Raw genomic sequence first — 21305 nt, 5'->3', positions numbered from 1 at the left:
CCAAGACTGTCCGTCTTGTGATCTTTTCGGCTACAGGGGGCGTTGCCGTGGTGGTGGAGCCAACATGGAGCGCTACAGAGAGTTGCAGTTTCTCTCACCCAGCACTGATTCATCGTTAGCCAATAGCCACCTAGCATGCTAACGCTAGCGGCTAGTCAACAAGGAACTGCCAACAACAAGTAGGACAGTGTGTGACACTTGAACATGGCTGAAGTTGATCGGAACGAATCGGAGGAGGTAACGTTATAATTAGAACAAAAGCCGCATACACCATTTTTCTTTGTCGTCAATAATTGTTCCATGTGAACAGATCTTACTGTAAAGACAATGTCTGTCTCTGTTTTAATGTAAAGACATAATGTCTCTTACACAGAATGAGAAAAGGATCGAGGAGACGAGACAGAGATTCAACAATGAGTTCTTGCAAGGTAACCGTTTATTATGTAACCGTTATATAGACTTAATAATTAGCAAAAAAGCGCATCTTCTATATAAAATAATTGTGCAAAAAAAAAAAAAACATGCCATATGTACCTCATATTCAGTGGTGTAACTACATTATGTACATTTACTCAAGTACTGTACTTAAGTACAATTTTGAGGTATTTTACTTTACTGGAGTATTTCCAGTTTGCAGTACTTTTACTTCTACTCCACTACATCTCAGAGGCAAATGTTGTACTTTTACTCCACTACAATAATTTGAAAACTTTTTTTTCCCAAAAAATATTATTATTATTTCTGTAGATTTTGATTATTAGGCCCCCCCCCCCCACCGGCTATTTGAAAATAGCCGGTCTACAAGCTAGAGATGCAATGCACTGTGAGCTTGTAGATCTGCTATTTTCAAAATATTTTTATACATTTCATATATTGAAAACTTGTGAAATGGGACATTCTGCATAATGAGTACTTTCTACGTTTGGTACTTTAAGTACATTTTGATGCCAATACTTTTGTACTTTTACTCAAGTAAATTTAGAATTCCAGACTTTGACTTGTAACAAGAGTATTTCTATATTGCAGTATTGATACTTTTACTTAAGTAAAACATTTGAATACTTTTTCCACCACTGTATGTACCTCATATTAATAACATCAACTGACTGACCCAAACTACAAACTAACAACAGGTAGCTTGCTAGCTAGCTAGTTAGCCAGACAGACAGCAAGTCAACTATATTTTAAGAGCCGTCTGTCAGTGACCACCACATGTTTAAAAGAGTAACAATTTCTATGTAAGTTAACTCTATGTTCTCTTAACAGCCTTTGTTTATTTTTCAGTAGTTGTTCCATATTTTGGCTTGCTGTCACGGTAGGAAACTGACATTTTAACTACTTATGTGACACTAAGTTGTGCCCTGTTGTCATCCTTCAGAGTCATCAGATAAATATGACTCCAGAGATGTGGACAGACTACAGAAAGATGACACGCTTGTGGATTGGTACCTGTCATGGAGACAGTTTGTCATCGATGATGCCCTGAAGATGATCGATGAAAGCTTTCAGTGGAGAAAAGAGTATGGTGTGAATGGTAGGCAGACTTGTTTGGGCCACTGTAATACTGTTCTCTACTACAGCTAAACCCAATATTGACATTCTGCGTCTAGATGTGTAGGCACAGATCAGTGGGTGTCTTTGTGCTCCTTTGGGATCCAGAAAGAGTCCCATTGTCTATTGACCTCTAAAGACAATCGCCTGTGTCAGTGGTTTCTGAAGAACCGTTAGTAGAATTACTGTGTTTTACTAAAGTAATTGCTGGCCCTTTAAACTAGGAAATTCAGTTTGTCAAATAACTTATTTTGTTTTCTCAAATTATTAGATTTATTAATGTTATTGGTATATCATTTTCATACTTCCACACAATCCACGATATCACTTGTTGCACAAAAGTACTGTATATTTCTGTTATAAGTTCTGTTATCTTTCTATAGGCATGCAAATATTACAAGTAGATATACAGAAGAAAGATATTTTGGTGTTCATAACTCATAATGGAATTGAGAAGTGTTGAATTAAGAGATATGGAATTGAGAAGTGTTGAATTAAGAGATATGCGCTTTCCAACAATACCGGACTTCCTATCATACAGTATGCCCTAGTGCTATGGAATTCTACACAGAGGTTCTAGTTCAATTTTGTTCAATGTAAGTGATCTAACTAACAGTGTTTGTGTGTGTTCTTTGTGGTTTTCAGATTTGAGTGAGGCCAGCATTCCTAAGTGGATGTTTGAGACTGGCGCCGTTTATCTCCATGGCTACGACAAAGAGGGCAACAAGCTCTGTATGTTCTTATATTATTACAGTCTTATTACAGTCAAATGTTAAGGTTTCAAGTAGGGGAAAAATATCTAATTGTGATATATATATATTTTTTCCCCCAGACTGATGTTGCGAATGCGAGTTGATTTGCGATTTTATCTTTTAAGTCAGTCAGCTTCAATTATTTTAACTATACAGTGTAACTACCACAATATTAGTTACTGTCAGCATAAACCGATATTTAAAGGACCATGTTGTATGGTGTTATTGCATGTTTAGCCCATTGACTACAAGTCATGAATACTTAATTGACATTAGTACTGACAATTTTCCAAAGGACACACTTTTGACTCGTCCCCTGGAGGACTTTAGGTCCGGGTTAAGATATAGCGATATAGCAACAACCAATCAAATCTGTAACACTATCGGCAGAAATCTTTGTTTTCAGTGACTGTCTCCAAGCTTCTTTTTAGGTGTCACGCAGCAAAATAGCTCAAATGCATCTTGTGTGTGATCTTAAGCCTCGGCCAGACAGTTGCGTCAGATATCAGGAAATGCCGTTCACTTCTATTATATGGGGAAAATGAAGTGGAGCGTCCTGTTGCGTTGAGTTGATGGAGCTGAAGTGCGTGAAGTCCAACACATCAGGTTCAACATTGGTGAACCATGACCCGGCAGTAGCCGGCACCAACCAATGGGACAAATGCGTTGTTGTGCGTTGACCCATCTTGGCTGTAGTTTTCTTTCAGTGAGCCAACGGTCCAAACGCAGTGGGAATGCAAGGCAGACGATCCAAAACTAACAGGCACATGTGCTTGTATTTCAATAAATGTAAACCTCTTTATTTTTGATGATTGTCCCCCCCCCCATCTGAAGAGCTGATGTGAGTCTATTAAAGAATAGAGTCTAATCAATAAGTATCCCAACTAAATGAGAAGCAGTTGAAACTGTTTTTATTAGTTCATAGTTAGTTAGTTCATAAGTTTCACATAAAAACGTAGGCTACAAAAAAACATAACACCTGTCTGTGCTTTTTCACAAATTGCACCCTTTTTCTACCATATGAATTTGTCATTTATTGATGTAATTCATATATTAATTCTATTCATATAGATGTAATGCAACGTTTTCATATTTGTCAAGGTGGCTATCGCAATGTTTTCATATTGTGCATACATGTTTTTTTTATGAGCGTGCATGCGTATGTTTCCATGTTGCATGCATGCATTCCTCTATCCTCACTCCTAAAAATAGCACTAGTCAAATGAACTACACATCCGTAAAACCGGCACTCTGTCTTGCACTGCCCATAGCCCCGGAAGATAACAAAGGAAAAGAACGGAAATGGACTAATCTGACGGATCGGCTTGCGTTTCAGATGCGTTATCTGACGCAGTTGTCTGACTGTAGCTTATAGATCATCTCTTTTCCCCACGCAATACTGTCATATGACAAAGCATAAATGAGTTTTGGATCTTTGTTGTGGCAAATTCTTGCTACCCTACTTCACATCAACTCAAGAGAGAACAAATAGACATCACACTCATGGTGCTACACCAAATTACCTACTGTATATCAACATAAATCGCCAAATGAACACCATACACAACACTACACATACCGTAAAGTTCCACAATATAATCCCCAAACGCGTCCCCTTAGTTAAATAACATAAACAACACAATAAACACAGCCCAAGTGCATCATGGGAGATCAATATGGAGATCTTCAGTGGCACGCCCCCAGAAAAATATGACAACACTGACAACACAGCTGTTACTAATCGACTAATTAGGCAAGAATTGAAAATTATGCCAGATTGAAAATGCCGGTACTTTGTGTGTTTCAACCAGTAGTTAAACTGTTATTATGATCCAGTAGCACAATTTACCTAATTGAAATTACATTAACATATTTTCATATTTTCATTAATGAAATATAATGTGTTATGATGCTGAACTGATTTCAAACCATTGTTTAGTGGAAAGAAGTCACTTTAGGATATCGACTGATCTTGCAGATATTAAATAATTATTACAAAGTATAGCTGCCCCACTATTGTCCCATATAATGTGAAATCGCCCTACTACTGGGGGGACTACTTTGATATGTAAATTTTAGTCGTTCATATTGTGATTCTGATTATTATTTGATTAATTGTTCAGTTTTCTTTTAACTCCTAATCTGCTAGTTTTCCCATAAATAAGCATGCTGTTGTTGCCCACTATCACTAAATATGTATTCTATTTTGTGTTTATTGGATTTAGTCTGGTTCAAAGTGAAGCTACACGTCAAAGATGCAAAATCAGTCTTGGACAAGAAGAAGTACATTGCTTTCTGGCTTGAGCGTTATGCACAAAGAGAACCTGGGATGCCACTCACCGTTGTGTTCGACATGACAGATTCTGGCCTCAGTAATATTGTAAGTCCACAATCATCATAACTGTACTTTTAACAACACGTTTATTTTTATTTTCAATTTAAAAACACATTTATTTTTATATTCTAATTTGCTTTGCACTGATTCATACTGTATACATTTATTTTTATAAGATTATAGGACCTAAAGCAGGACTGTATTTCATGATTCAAACTATCCTTCAGCACACGTCCCTTAAAAAAATTGTCGGTTTCTCTGGGTGTTATTGAAGCCCCATAGCATCATATTTCTTGCTGTTTGAGCCACCGTGGTGGAGGGATTGATGCTCCTCAATGGTTTAACACTTGGGAGATTAAAGTGACCTTTAAATCCGATTGGTCAATCCAAGTGACTGCTTAATCCTTACATTGGAGCGCTCTGCCAGAGAGCTCATTTCATGGGCCAAACTCTCCTGGAGAGAGGTCTTAATTAATCACATGTACTCGCGCATACACATTAAGGAGAATAAATAACACAGACACCCAAATATGAAATTAGTGGATTAGACGACCATTTTGGAAACCAGTCTTATTAAAGTTTGTTGAACCACAGTGCGAGCTGGAGTAGGCATAGCCAGTGTGATCTCATTAAGGCTTGTTGAGTGAGCCTGCTGCATAGCAATGAGGCTTGCAGCCCACAGAGCTGAGCCAGACTATAGGGCCTGCTTCCAGTGATTTATCTGCATTGTTTTATTATAAAGAACACATTTTCACTGAATTAACCTGAAAGAAGGGTTACAAGAATCATTCACCTGCAGTTTGAGCTCTTTTATATGTGATTTGAAGCTTGTGTTGTATTGGCTAATGATGATTAAATTGTCTTTTGTTATCCAAATGGCAGATAAAACTTGTCTTTTTAAATTGGGTTGTCTGCATTTCTTGTAGTTTCACAACCTGTTTTTATATGGAGATTGATTGAGAGTATCTCCTTGAAGGGATAAAGGTTCTTGAAGCGAGGTTGTTCAAAGGTAAACAACACCAAGGTTATGCAATTATGTGTTCTGTGTAAATGCAGAGTGTAAATGTCTGACCTTCTGTCACACAGAGCACAGGCAAGTAGGTGAGGCTTAACTGTTACATAGCTTTTAACCTACATAACTATTGGTGCTTTTCCAATGCATGGTACTGGATGGACTTTGGTTAATTGGTTTTCCATTGGGAAAAAATAACGTATGGATATTACCTGGTACCCGAGATGTTTTGGTTATCACCTCCAGCAAGGTTCCAAGTGATCTGAGGTGACCTGAAAAAAATCATCACTAACGTCATTGCTTTACCACCTATAACTGAATGGAAGCTGAATTCAGAATACTGCATACTGAATACTGTCAACAAACTTTTAAACTACGTGTTATAAAATGTGAAATGAATCAATATTATTGAGCAACTGCATGGCCTATTTTTTTGTCTAAAATGTTATTAAAAAATGTTTTTGTCTGACTGTATAGGTCAAATAGAGATTGTTTCCAGACACGTTGCCTTATTCTTGAGCACTATACTAAAAAGAAAAATAAGCACCTGGTGCTAGAAGTGAGTTGACTTGAGCCGGTACCATGCAGAGGAAAAGCCCCATATTTCAATAAGAGAGAGATCGAGTTGTTGTAAATGGGAATTTATTGAATAAACACTTTGACATAAACATTTTGGCGGTTAGACTCCGTTAACATTTGTCATACATATGCAACGTACATAGTATGGGATATGCTTAATAGGTACAACGCCCCTGTACATAAGTATGAGAATGTCGGGAGTCTAGACGCTGGTGGTGGCAGTGCGGAGACCCTCCTTCCTTCTTAACTCTAGGCGCTTGAGGCGTGGTGGAGTTTGGGGATGGAGGTGGGTTGCTTGCTGCATGCTGGAAAGAGAATGACCAGTGAGAGAGGCAGTGATATTTAAAGGCGGAGTCCAACCGCCTGATTGGCTGACTGCCGATTGGCAGATTGACTGCAGGTTGGCAGATTGACTGCAGATTGGCATATTGACTGCAGATTGGCATATTGACTGCAGATAGGCTAGGAGTGGCTAGACATAACAACTCGGTGATCTTCTTTCTTGAATTTGCGCTTAGAGCTACATTTCCTATGAAAAGTATGAAGACGCTAGTGGTTGAAAATCAAAGCGACTGAGTTCTCTATGTATACACTTGTGACAAAGTTTCAGTTTGCTGTGAACTGGGTCATAGCTCATCTAGAGCCATTAATACCTCAGGCTGCACACACAGATTCTCTGTTGAAAGTTCATTTCGTTCAAGACGTCTCTTAGTCAAAGTGTGCTTCCCACTCACTGTATTCTGTAAGTCACTCGCTCTCTTTTACTTTGTATTTTCAGGACATGGATTTTGTGAGGTACATCATTAACTGCTTCAAAATATATTACCCAAAGTTTCTGTGTAAGTACTGGGGAAAAGAACACAGACACAATACGTGTTGTCATCCTGATGTCCATTGGTTTACTTTTCATATTCACAAGTATGGTTTCATATGCAGACCTGGGTGGGTGGTATTTCATTTCTGATGTAGCCAAATGTTTTCTCTTACCATTTCAGCCAAAATGATCATTGTAGACATGCCTTGGATCATGAATGGTGAGATCTGCTTCTGCCTTTGCACACACACCACCATGTATTACACACATTGATCATATGTCATATAAATGTATACGTATGTGTGGGTATGTATATCTGTCTAATGTATCTCTAAGCTAGCTGACATTTTTAACGCAACTGTACTGGCTTACTTTTGCAGCTGCTTGGAGGATTGTGAAGACATGGTTAGGTCCTGATGCCATCAGCAAGCTGAAGTTTACATCCAAAACGGAGGTTCAGACATTCATTGACCCTGAATACCTGCCACCTCACATGGGTGGAACGGTATGTCATTCAAACTCTCGATAGGTGCTAAGCTAATAATGCATGCTATGGCTTTCCAAATTCTCTTTCCAAGGTCTACTTTGCCTCTTTTATTATTGAGTTTGTCACACCTTTCAGAAAACAAAAATAGAGTCATGACACTCATTCATAAATAGTATAGAGATATAACCTATTTGGTTACATTGTAGGACTCCTTCAAATACAGCTATCCTCCTCTCCCCGATGACGACTTCCAAACGCCTATCTGCGAGAACGGACCCATTGCTAGTGAAGATGAAACAGAGAGTAAAGATGGGGAATCTGAGGTGAAAGATGCTCTGGAGTCCAGCTTCAACTCTGAGGTTGCTGTTAAGCCCAAAAAGGTACTAAATCCCTCTTTGAAGTTTATTTCCATACCCCTCAGTGTTTGGGAAAGCTGTGAAGGACAAAGTGTAATGAGCATTTCGTCGCTGACGGGCAGAAACCTTGTATCTCCAATCTCCAATCCAATCCAATCCACTTTATTTATAAAGCACATTTTAAAACTTGTTCAGGGTTAACAAAGTGCTGTACAGAGAAAACCAAATACACTGGGAAAGTTAAAAAACACAGAGACAAAGCTAAACACAGAAGCAAAAACATAAACAAACGAAGCAAAATAAACAACAGAAAGAAACACATCACTGAAAATATGACGCAGACGTGTCAACAGACAGTGAGACAAAACATAGAGACAAAACATAGACCACCGAAACACTCAAACAGGGTCAAACGCCGAAGCATAAAGGTGGGACTTAAGGCGAGATTTAAAAGTATCGATGGTGGGGGCCAGTTTAATATGGGAGGGGAGCGCATTCCATAGAATGGGGGCTGCTACCGAGAAGGCTCGTCACCTCTGGTTTTCAGATTTGAATTTGGGACCTCAAGTTTCAACTGGCCCGCAGACCGTAGTGACCTTGGTGGGTTATACACCTCTAGGAGTTCAGATAAATACTGATCCATACAGTATTTCAACGTGTGTTTTGTAAATTAATGCCCTACTTTGTTGTTCAAGCATGTCATACAAAAGGCAGTGTGAGCTTGTAGATCGGCTGTTTTTGAGAGTTCAAATGTTGAAAGTAGGGGTGTGCCGATATATCGTCCTGCGATATATCGCGATACGTTTTCATGACGATATGTATCGTTTTTTTTTACAATAATAATCAGGCATGCAAACAGCCCCGGTGAAAAGGGTGACATGTTGGTTTTTTTTCGGGTCAGGTGTCACACTATTGCCCTATTTGGATTCAAAACGGCTATTGTTGCTGAAAAGCTACAAGTTTGCATGTCTGAATAATGCAAAACAGAAATATTTGTTTGTATTTGCTCCCCCCCCCCCATATATTTTCATAATAAAAAAGTGCCATGTATCGTATTGATGTCGTGAGCCCAGTATCGTTTCATGAAATTAGTGTATCGGCACACCCCTAGTTGAAAGTGAAAGTGGTTAAATGTGTGTGGGTTTTATCCATTGTTAGTGTGATGTAGTCAACCCATTGGAGTCACCATTAAATCTGTATGGGGCTTTTAGAAGCAATACAGTCCATCGCTCTGATATTGCCTGGTTTTTAAATTCAGGGGACCAAGAAAAACAAATTAAGTTGTTGTTCGCATTCTAGTCGTGTTAGAAATTCAGCTTTACTTTAATGTTGCGCCTCACTTGTGGAGTATCTATTTCTTTCAGTTGGGTCTGTGATTACAGCATGTAATCAGGCCCCTCCGCTGAGACAAGTGTGAATTAAGTGGCAGTAATTCCCTGATTTGGCGGCCGTTAAGCTCCTGCTCATTGTCTCTGTCAAGGTGACTCCTAAAGTCTTCGGCTGTGGTTTAATCTTACAGACAATAGCGATGCATCTTAGTCACCCTCGCCTCAGTGCATTGCTTCTCTTCATGTTCTAAGCTCCTATTAGTGTATGAAAAGTATTTCAAGGCTGTTAGTGACCCCACTCCCTGCTGTAGCTGGTTTCAAACATCACTCACAATTGACCATATTCACACTACCACATTATTTTTCTGACTAACAGCTTATAGCTCTTTTCGGCTCTGAAGCTAAACCTTCCATAACCTGAAACTTACCAGAATCTGTGATGTTTTTTTGTTAATGTATTTGTCATGAAAACAAAACTCATTAAAAAAAGCAAAAATTGTCCATCTACAAGCTCACAATGCGTGTGACATCTTGTGAACTTGTAGATCTGCTATTTTGCTATTTGACACATTCTTCAAGTATACGTTCTGAGCTCTGGGGGTTAGTAGTACCTCCCGAGGACTCAAATTAGGTTCTGAGAACCTTAACTGAAACTGAGTCGTAGTGTATGGAAACAAATCCAGAACCCGTGAAATGCGTTTCAAGGCACAGGACGGTTCGACTAGTTCTTGTAGTTGAAAAGAGCCAGTAGTCTTCCACCTCATTGGAGGCTTGAGTGATACAGTTCATCAGTGCCTGTTCGATGCTCATGGGCTGGCTGGCTGACTGGCAGCCCCCATGCGGAACCCTGTGATGCCCCACAGCTCTCAGCTTGAACGCAGGTGCCATCAACCTCACCCTGATGTCGCCAAGATGCACCCTAGCTGCTGTCTGGGCTTTGGCATAGACTGTACCCCCCCAACACATACACTCTCTACAGGGTTATTCAGCTTCAGCTTCATAATCTATTTAGCTTATTTTCTGGCTAACGGCATGCAAGCCAACCGTGCATGGGAATATATTGAGGGTATTAGGATGTAATCTCTGGAGATGCCTGGCGGGAAGAGATTTTGATACATATTGAAGACTAAGAGCAAATGCCCTCATGTTACACATCTGGGGCCATATTCAAATTCAAATTCAAATATTTTATATTACCAATAAAAGTTCCCCTAAATTGCACAAAAAATCTAGCTAGCTACATAAGTGTTGAAGATAGATGGATAGATAGATAAGAATAGAAATAAAAATGAAGTAGAATTAAAGTCTGACCCTAACCCTCATTCCTTCTCAGTCTGGTATTTTTTTGTCACTGTACATTTGTACATCATTATGTGATATTTGTCCTCTGCATTTATCCATACTAACTATCAGGAGCATTGCTATTATCCCGGGGAGCAGCTGGGGGTTAAAATGTCTTGCTCAGGGACACTAGACTGGGTGGACCGAGTGGCAAATAGGGGACCTTCTGATTCCCAAATGCCCTCTGTACCCATTCATGTATAATACATGTATCATTTGTTAATAAATATACGCATAAGTATAATGCCTGCCCAGTCTATCACCAGTAATATGAGCATGCATCTATTGTCCATGGATTAGATATAATCTGTACAGACATTCGACAGCGGATATGAGGCTGATATCTTTACAGTGTCAGCCAGACTACGGCTAAAATGCCTAGCGAAAACCCTGAGTGTGTATACGGATAGTACAGTCCATCAAAGTATTGTGAGCAAATACACTCTATCACCAATGAAGCATTTACAGGGCATCTAAGGAATGAGGAAACATTTTAACCTACAGTAAGGGAAAGGTTGATCTTGTTGCCATGTATGACGTCATGTTTCATGAATTCACTTACTATGCACAATAGGGTTTTGTTGGTGGTATTTGTTATTTGTTCTTGGTTATTTAACAATTCTCTTGATTATGCTTCCTCTGACTTGTCGCTGACTTCTCGCTGACTTACTTTAGGTGTTTTTAGTTTAGGCTTTTTGTGTCCACACTAACTGCCAACCTTTCTCCTATGCATGTCTATGGTAGTGCTACAAAGTGCTCCTCTTCTAACCACCGCACGTTTCAGTGCTCTCAACGGCTAGTGTTTTCTGGCAGAGTGCTCTGCTCTGGGCACCTCAAGTAGAAAATAGTTCAACTTCTTTTGGAAAAGAGTGCCGCTCATCAGTGTAATGTTTTTTCCACCATAAAAAAAAACACTTAATGTGGAGGCAGTTTACCTACATTTTACAACTGTTAAACGACATTATCAAGATTTACTCTGAAATTGGCCAGGTAGAAGCTACTTTGCCTTTTAAGGTGTTAAACCTTAATCTACCTTAATAGTATCTTAGTTTTATAAAGGCTTGTGTCCATCCACGACCGTTTAAGTGATATCGTTGTTCTTGACTGTTGCGGTTATATTAATCACCCTAACCACAACCCTTACCCCTGTGAGGTGTGTGTGTGGGGGGAGTAGTAGAGTGGTGAAATAGGCTGTCACATTACAACGTTGTAGTCGCTGTACTGTAGGCGGCCAAATAGCTACTAAGCTATTTGAGTAGCCTACTTCCCAGTCCCAGGAGACCCTTCTGGCAGCGCTGCGTTACCCAGAGCTGCCCCCATGAGCCGCCTAAGCAATAGCACACAAACACAAAAGCTCTCTTTGTCAGTGAAAACAACATTAGTCACGCACAAGAGATTTAGATTTACAAATTGGCAATATGCAAATCAGTGGTTTTTGAGCCTAAACAATCATCCACAGATCTCTCATTTGAAGATTCACATCACAATACCACCTAGGGCTTTGAGGCCAGTAGGTCAACTTGCCATACATAACCAGGGGGTGAGATATAAGGTCATACAGTACAAAGAGTGGTTACTATAGTGGTATTCCATTACTGAGGTATGAACTGAAGCCTATTGATGTTGTAAAACAACCGCACGCAGTGGCCTTACCTGTGAAGTTTGGCTAACTGTCTGTCTAGAAAGTGAAATCCTGTTTGATTTGTGAGGTACACCCATAGGACGCAGGAAGAGGTTTTTCAGGATTAGCCAGGCGGATGGAGTTTGAGCAAAACAACAGCTATATCTGGAGGAGCGAACTGCATCTGGCGTGTTTGATCAGAACCTTGAGCAGCTCGTATAGGTCTTACCACTACTGTGAAAAGACTGGGGGGCATGATGTTAATACTAGTGTGAGTGCTGGTCCACACACTTCAAACCGCTCTAAACATATTCCATGGCCCTGCTCTCAACTCTCCGCTCATCCCTCGGTCAATATAAACACACCCCACCCGTACTCCACCCACTCTCCCACCTGAATACCTCAGGGTTTCCGGCGCTATGTTGATAACCGATCACTCCGGGAAGCTAATTGCTTTTCTCTCTGTTTTGAAACAAGGGCTGGTGGTGGTAAAGCAATGTAGGATCACTCCCACACAAGGAGCTCAGAGTCCTGGAGATTTCTGCAGACTGGAATGCAGGTGTACCTGTCACTGTGTGTGGTTTATACATTTTTGTTATCTTTTTGAGTATGTGTGCCTTACTGTTGACTGTCATCATCATCATCACCATGGAATTTAAAGGTGACCCCTAAGATATTTTGTAATTTTATCATGTCAGGATGTTTGACTATTATGAAAGGATTACTATTATAACTAGTATTATTATTAAACTGACGTGCAGCTGTGACTGTTGCAATGTAATACATTTCATGTAAACTAATGAGAAAACCTGCAGCGCAGTCATTTGTTCCGGCAACTTCACAATTGTTTTGCAAAGATTTTTAAGCCCCAGGTGAAATTGTCTTCAGAAATAGTGCCATAATGGGGCCTTTTTTTAACAACTCTGCTCTAAATTCCTTTCATACTTTAACTTTTGCCTACTTTATTCATCTTTGTGATTTTTGTTTATCCTTTGTACTAATGACTACCATTGGGGGAAATAGTTATCCGAATCTCTTACCTCGGTGCCTTGGCCACTCCATCCTTTCCCAGCCATGAGACTCTAAAGGGCATTGAACACCAGCGTAATATTTCTTTGTGCCTTAGTGTTATAATGTTATTAAGACACAATGTTATTTTCTTTTGTACTGTGTTGATTATCAACACTCCACCTAGTCATGAAACACTTTGTATGATGAATTGAAATTGTAACTTTAAATATTTATTGTCTTATCATTTCATTGCTTACACAATGTGTGTATAATCTCTGTTGAATGTATCTCTTGTTATGAAGAAGTGGAAGAATGCTTTGTTAACGAATTGATTTTAATGATTCATTGATTTCTCAAAATGAAGTAACACTGTTTAGGTTGTTGTTAATCTATGCTGGATTGGGTTCATTTGGTTTATGGACATGCCAATAATGATGCCAATGATGTTCTTACTGCAGTGCTGTAATTTTATATTCCTAATATGGTAAAAAATTAAATGAAGGATGTAGATATGTTTATTTTCAACTATGCTACTTTTTAATTACATTTCAATAACAATAAGTCACTTTATTTCCTATTTGGAGAACTGACTGTATTAACATGTACGCCCTTGTTAAAGCTAAATAAATATAGACCTTTCAGAAGAAGCCAAGTATCTTTGATGTGGTCATTGTGGCTGCAGGGTGGCCGTCAGCTGCTGCATTTGACACAAGGGTTGCGTTTGTTGCTTATCACAGCAGACTCACTTCCTCATCATGGGGCTGAGTCAATGCACTTTCCCATCTGTTTAATACAATCTGTGGTCCAAACAATACAGTGAGTGTGTGTGTGTGTGTGTTGGTCATGGTGGTAGGCATTTGGGGGGGGGCAGACCTTCATATCTTATTTTTCAGCCTTTTTTCATGCAAATTTTGCACATTGTCCGGTCTTCCAGTTCTGGCTTAGACATGTGACCTGTGCTTGTGGTCAACTTGTCTGTTAGAGGAAAGTTTATGGATGTTTTGTTGTGAACCGAAAGTGCTGACGTGATGCATCAGCGGTTTTGGACCGGTTGAACTAGTTGCTGTCAGGGTAGCGTGTGGTGTCAGAGATCATGTGTTGTGTGGGTTATTTTGGTTTTGTCTTCTCAAATGGACATGCTGTTTGTGCTGGAGGCTACTCGGAATAAGGGTCAGGAAGTTATCATGGGATTTTTCTCAGTTAAAGTAAATGACCTTTCACACACATACAGTACAAGGTGACTTTAACCCATTAAGTCCTGAGACCGATAAAAACAGTTTTCCGAAAAACGTATGTTTCTATATCAGTGGTGCTCAAACCTTTTCATGTCAAGGACCCCCAAAAAGATATGTATTTGGCCGCCGAACCCCATCTCAAAATATTTTGTTCCAGGGACCCCCCAGAAGCAAAGATTTTACTAAAAAATGTTCGCCTTAAAAATATATATTCAAAGATTTGCGCCAATTATCATGATTTTTCTAAAATAGCAGGTCTACAAGCTCAAAGCGCGGCACGAAGTGACACGCTATGAGCTTGTATATCTGCTATTTTAGCCAAAGCCAAAGTATAAAATAATGGTTAAAGTGGTATAGCAAAAATCTAAAATGACACAGATACTTCCCCGGTTTTAATGGGTTAAATGTTGATAACAGATAATACTTCACACCATTATTTTATATGGGACCATTTATTAATCATTACACAAGACTGTCGAGGCTTTCATTAACTGATAGCTTTCTCTATCCGGAGGTCAAAGGGCCAATGATACATTTTCAGAGAAAGCACTGAAAGATTGTAACGTGCACAAATTATCTCCTGGCAATCTTTCTAATTAAGTGGCCTTTATTGTTTCAGGTGAACTTCCTGGAAGACAGTATAAGGTCGGAGGACAGTGACAAAGTAGATTTGGCCAGTCGGACCAAAGGAGCCAGGAAGCCACTGACCACCTTCAAAGGCCCTCTACTACATGTTAGGTACTCGCCCTGCTTTCACCTCTTCTCCATCTCTTCATTTAGCTTCTATCTTTTCTTCATCAACATTCAGCCAAGCAACTAGAAGCCCTTTCTGTTCACAAATCCAGGACCAAAAAAGGTGTAGAAAATTGATTTGTTCGCTCATGGGCTAAACCCAGGTATCGACATGTTTGTACCGTTACAGTCCAATTGATCCTGTTGGATGAGTGTAGAAATTAAGGATGCCCCCATTGATATTTCTTTAGGTAGAAATGAGTTGTTGTAGTTAATTATTACTGTGCTGTGATAATCAATGAGTGACACTGATGAATGACCATAAGCACTCGCCAGTTTAACCCCTTATATTATTAATGTCCAGATGAGACAACAGTGGAATGGAAAGCATTATACGTATCACAAGATTGTCTACTCAGTTAATCATAAATATTCCAAACGTGGTGCAGACAACCATGGAAAAAAGAAAACAAAGACACTCCTTTTTCAGGTGAAAGAAATATTTCATGAATTTATTCTTCGAGCATGGGTAACAAAACAGACAAGTATCAATTCTTCAAGGTCTAAACAGCTAATAAGTCTGAATTAGATGGTGATGGTATTCCACCTATCACATAATGCCTTGAACATAACCAATAGCGGGCCGGGCACTAAAACAATGATAGCATAGATAGGCCCCATACATGCATACATGCCAAATAAATGTGAATCCACAATAAGGCATGGTAACAATAAGTGATTTAAATATTATAAGCATTGAAAATATATATAAAAATCCTGAAAAGGCCCCATTTTATATAATAAGATCACTCCTCCTTTTCACTAAGTATGCCCCTCGAGTTCTGTTTTTTTTACAAAGTAAAGTCTTTGATCTTAGATTTTTCGATTTTTGATAGCCCCAGGCTATGAATTGGAGTGATAAACAGATTTATATGAGCCTTAAATGCAATTACGTTTGGGAGCTGTGTTTTAACCCCGATGCGAGACCAGGAGGGTTCAGCAGGTGGGGGAGGGGGAAGGGAGGCTTTGATGTGCAGAATGTGTTTGTTAAAGGTTTCCGGAGCCCAGAGAGACATTCTGAGCTCAAGGGAATGAATGCCAGTCTCCACAGCTACTCTGCTTGGCAAAAGAAACGATAGGACATGAAAAGGAAGGGGGGGCTTTGTCCTTAACCACTTAAGCCCTATTTTATACTTTGTCATACGATGCTATTGCACTGTGAAAATAGCCAAAATGCAAGCTCACAACATTGTAAGCTTATAGATCGGCTATTTTCACAATTTACTAAGATATTTGAACATTTTTATGTTGCCTAAAGCTCATAAAAAATAACTGATTTTCTAAATGAGTCGCATTGTTGGCTTGAACCCATGGTCTCACTGCGGCCCAATCTGCATCAAGGAGAGACTTTGCAAATACTTGACAGAAATTAAATCAATTTTAGAATTGGAAATTCATTGAAAATGAAACCTAATTGGATAAGAAGTGGTCTGCTTAGCGTGAAGTCTTCACGTTACACATGTGTACTCTGAACCTGAGGCTAGTGATTTGAAGGTTTTGGGACTCGGGTTATTTGAGGGAGAGAGGGATTGGTAGGTAGGGTGGCTAAGTTGATGAAAGAGTGCCTTGTGGCTAGTTTTTAGGCCGTGGATTTGCCTGTGCTCCAGATTTCACAGCTTTGAAGCGTGATCACAGCTGTTTTCAGCGTGAACTTGGGAGTAATGGGCTGTAATTCCTCGTGTTCCCCTGTAAACGGGGCTAAGGCATGGCTGGTCCAACCACCCAGAGGCCTGACAGCTCCATATGTGAAGAAATGCAGCAACATCAGAGACTGGGAGAAGGCACCTAAAAAATGTAGTGAGCAACCATATGCAACTCTGAAGAGTCCCTTTTGGAAAATAGCCAAATTAACATTTCAGTATGATGCCAGTATGCCATCCTGTAGTTTATTTTAATTAAAATTAGTCCATATTTTAGTTGATGTTGACATACTGGCAACAGTAAGTCTTGGTGTTATAGTATACTTCTTGGGTAGGCACTCCTACCCAAGAAGTTGTTGGAGGCATGATTTGAGTGGCAGTTGTTGGAGGCATGATTTGATAAAGCAGATGGTTTAGTTGATATGGAATGGGAAATGCTACCAGTCCCCAGATAACCATACCACACAGATTGCCAGGCCTTCATCCAAGCACAGGAAGCTTACCAGTCAGATCAATATTGCCAAGATACTACCAAGAGGAACACCAAAGCTCATTGTAAAGCAAATTGAAGGTACTGTCTGAATTTAGTAGTTATATTGGCATTCTGGTGTGCCCAAATAGATGCTTGGGTTCAGACCTGAGCCTCCGCCATCCACTCAGACAGCAGAATAATGTGGCTCTTATTCAAAAATATGTGTTTTGTCTCGCTCCTTCCAGCCCTTCAGAGGAGCTCAGCTTTGGTTCTAAAGAGACTGAGAAGAAATGCCTCATTATCCTGAACAATGTGACCAAAAATCAAGTGGCCTTCAAGGTATTTTTGTGTGTGTAGAGCGTACATATGTGCGTGCCGTGCATGGGTGTGCGGGAGGGAGCAAGCAGTCCTGTATTCATTGTAAACATTGATGCATTAGTGCACATTTTCTTGATTGTCTAAGAAATTGTTGTGTTTGTAATATGTGGTCTCTGTTCAAGCTGGCTGTTGTGTTTCTATAGGTTCGAACCACAGCACCTGAGAAGTACAGAGTAAAGCCCAGTAGTAGCTGCTGTGAACCTGGTGCTTCTGTGGACATCGTGGTATCCTTGCACGGAGGTATGGCACTTATCTTTGCACTCAGCTCACGGCGGATGTTCCTGCTCTATAGAAATTCTGAATAATCAAATTCGAGTCCCGTCTATTTCTTTTCCAAAGTGCAGACAAAGTGCAGCTTTCTTGTCTTGACATACATATTTTAAGACTGATAAAATAATCATTCTGTCAAAACAAACCTTCGTAAACCCTAAACACAGTCTAAATAAATAATCTCTCAAACCTACCTGAGTAGTTTCCTATAAAACACCTAACCTCATCAATCTGTTGAAGCCAGCATGACGTGATACCGGATTTGGCTGATAATACTTTTTGTGACCTTTAAGGATGCCAACCCTATACACTATGGTTTGCTTTTTCTTTCCACAAGATTATTCATATACTCTATGTTATGACTTAATTTGCTCCTTTCCATCTCATGTTGTTGATTTACAGTGATGATCAAAAACCTATTCAAGATCAACATATACAGTAGACATTCATTTTAGAGAGTAGAACAAAAGAAAGTAAAGAAAAGAAAGCGTAGAGTAGACACTGCAATTAATTGTTCATTTATGGTCTTGTGCAGGTTTTCAAGCCTCTCTGCAGGACCGCTTTCTGGTCATGGCTGCTGAGATGGACACCGCCGGATCACAAGAACTTGCACAGTTCTGGAAAGAAGTTCCTAAAACCAAGGTCATGGAACACAGGTACCAGACTGCTGTTTAAATACTTAACCCAATAAGACCTGAGGCCAATTCTACAAATATGCCTTCTAAATCCTACCAGTTTTCTACTGTATGTCAGTGGTTCTCAAACTTTTTCATGTCTAGGACCCCCAAAATTCTATGTATTTGGCCACCGACCCCCATCTCAAAATATGTTGTTCCAGGGATCCCCAGAAACAAATATGTTTGCTTTAAAAAATTTTTTTTTAAATGTTCACGATTTTCTTTTCTCCAAAAATAGCAGATCTACAAGTTCATAGCACGTCACTTTGTGCTGTGCTATGAGCTTGTATATCTGCTATTTTTGAACAGCCAAATAAATCTAAAATGACACCGATGCTTTCCTGGTTTTAATGGGTTAATAAGAGGTCTTGCCTCATGCAAAGCCAATGTTTGGATTCACACTCTCAACCTCACACCAGCTTGTTCATTTAACTTGACATAGGTCTCTTAATACAGATCTTCTCATTTGAGTTGTGCCTAATGGCTGCTAATCGGCCTGACCTCGTCTGCTCACAAGATTGTGTCTTTCCTGTAGATTACGCTGTCATGTCCTGGAGAGCGTTAAGCCAAATCTGAGCCTTCTAGGGGACGGCCCTGTGGATGCAGGGACCAATGGGCATCAGGACCTGAACACAATGGTGAGTTCTGATACTGTAGGAGTACAGGCTTTCATCCAGCAGCGTCAAACACAATCCATGGCTCTCTTTCGTTGCAGTATGTTGGCCTTATTATTCACATTGGTGTTTGTTGATCGAGATAGTTTGGGTGATATTTTATATTTGGTTAGACTGTATGTGTTCAAACATGGATGAGTGCATTTATTATATTTCTTTATATTTAAAATAATAATATATTAGCTCTGAATTACATAATGTAATGACTTACAGTAGATTACCAACCATCCTTCAAATTGTTCCATAATGTTTTTCACTCCAATTTTCTATTGGGATGGTCATTTTGACTCATTTCAGTAACAATTATTCTCGCCAACCAATCAATTATTCTACAAATTGTAACTAAACAGAACGTACTGCAATTGGTGACTATTTTCTGAACATTGCATTGTTTGTCAAAAACACGCATCCTTCATTCAACCCAGACAACGGACGATGACATAATTTATACCCCCGTAAGTATAATGAGTAGTTGATAAAATAGATTTCCCTGCGAGTTTGTCTATTGTAAACTTGAACGTCATAAAGCAGTTAATACATTTGTTTGTTAACCGTAATGTTCTGTCTTAGTGTATGTTCTGACTAAAGGTCATTACACACCGGTGATTATGCGAATATACGCAAAATTCGGACTCGTTCCGAATAATTAAAAGGCGCTTTTTCGCTTCGCTTTTTCGCTCCATGGAAGCTTGCATTGACTTTATAAGGTTTTTAAAAAAAACGTATTATTCGCATGAAGAATTCGCCCCAGTGTGTAAGGACCTTAAGCCCGGTTTATACTTTGTCACACGACGGTGTTGCGAGTTGGAAATAGCCGACCTACAAGCTCACAACACGGCGCGGATGCGACATGTTGTGAGCTTGCACGTCTGCTATTTTCGGCGCCCGACACCGTCATTGGAGCAAAGATTTGGCTTTACTGGTCAAAATCTTTCAATCCATTACTTTTATTACAAGGGTGAGCTGATCTCATCTTGTCATTGCAGCTCATGCGAGTCATGACGTGTAACGCCAGGATGGAGAGGAAGTTGGACATGTGTATGTGGGTCCAGAAGGTTCTAGTTGGGCTTGTGATGGTCCTGATGGCAATCAACCTCCTGGGTGTCTATGTCCTGGCCACCGGACAGCGGCCATCATGACCGGCCCTGGGTGCCCTCCACCTCCTGCATCTGTCTGTCAGTACGCAGAGATGTCTAGTGGGTCCATGGTCAACCATCTGAGGGATGGTCCTAACGCTCTCTTCTCTGATGAAACCAGAGCAGACCATCCTCCTCTCCGTCCTCAAGGGCTGTTGTCATGGAGAGGAGCACTGTCCCCTGGCAGCAGTGTAATAGGGACATGCTAATGTCTGGCTCTGTCAGTTGCCTTGTAGAGATTTCTACTCGTCCCTTCTGAGGCACTTCAGAGTTACAGTTGCAGAGACTTAACCCTGTGAGATTAAATCATTAAATGTATTTTTATTATGACTGATCATGGAAATATACAATATATGTAGAGTCTATTTATTGCAAAAAGGCCAAGGATATAGAAAATGTAGTTAGCATTTTTGTGATCATTATGTACAATATTTCTTTTACATAATCTACATATCTTTTCAAAAATAAACAGGCACTTTTTTGTTTATTTGTTTGTTTCGATTTAATCCAACATTACTATATTGTCACATATTTATACCCTTTACGCTGAGCAGATATGGAAAAGGAATTAGAATAAATTTGTGCCATTATAAAGAACAAGCTCCACCAAGCAATGTCCTGATACTTAATGGTCACAGCCACTTAGCAGAAACAGGCCTGTAACTCCTTCTGCCCCATGTTTTGCATAAATACATGGTTTCCAATGAATCTCTTTAATAAGAACCTCATCAGCGCAGAGGTATTTAATTGAGAACATGGCAGAGTGTGTGACCCCCCTAAACCTCTGCACACTTATCCCGAGAGCCTGGAGAGATCTCTGTCTCTGGTATCGCTTCTATTTGTT

The 21305-nt window shown here is 39.7% G+C and overlaps 1 protein-coding gene across 1 annotated transcript; it reads left to right on the top strand.

Annotated features, from left to right (window-relative positions):
• The first annotated feature begins 71 nt into the window (after positions 1–71).
• On the top strand, positions 72–20948 carry mospd2 (motile sperm domain containing 2). Its single transcript, XM_080412564.1, has 15 exons — positions 72–237; positions 374–428; positions 1379–1534; positions 2197–2283; positions 4529–4683; positions 7008–7068; positions 7225–7263; positions 7424–7548; positions 7737–7910; positions 15042–15160; positions 17572–17665; positions 17848–17944; positions 18510–18630; positions 19187–19289; positions 20312–20948. Exons 1-15 carry the CDS (start codon positions 205–207, stop codon positions 20462–20464), a joined length of 1572 nt encoding a protein of 523 aa, XP_080268690.1. The 5' UTR covers positions 72–204; the 3' UTR covers positions 20465–20948.
• Positions 20949–21305: the final 357 nt, after the last annotated feature.

Source organism: Gymnoscopelus braueri, assembly GCF_963280865.1.
Source record: "Gymnoscopelus braueri genome assembly, chromosome: 18".
Classification (NCBI taxonomy): domain Eukaryota; kingdom Metazoa; phylum Chordata; class Actinopteri; order Myctophiformes; family Myctophidae; genus Gymnoscopelus; species Gymnoscopelus braueri.
The sequence above is the reverse complement of the archived record's forward strand: the minus strand, read 5'-3'. Positions and strand labels throughout refer to the sequence as shown.

Bases quoted from the DNA above. Each gene is read 5' to 3' on its own strand.
- mospd2 (XM_080412564.1), top strand. From the start codon at position 205: ATGGCTGAAGTTGATCGGAACGAATCGGAGGAG. The intron at 1,535-2,196 runs GTAGGCAGACTT...TGTGGTTTTCAG, and splicing joins AAAAGAGTATGGTGTGAATG to ATTTGAGTGAGGCCAGCATT. The intron at 15,161-17,571 runs GTACTCGCCCTG...CGCTCCTTCCAG, and splicing joins GGCCCTCTACTACATGTTAG to CCCTTCAGAGGAGCTCAGCT.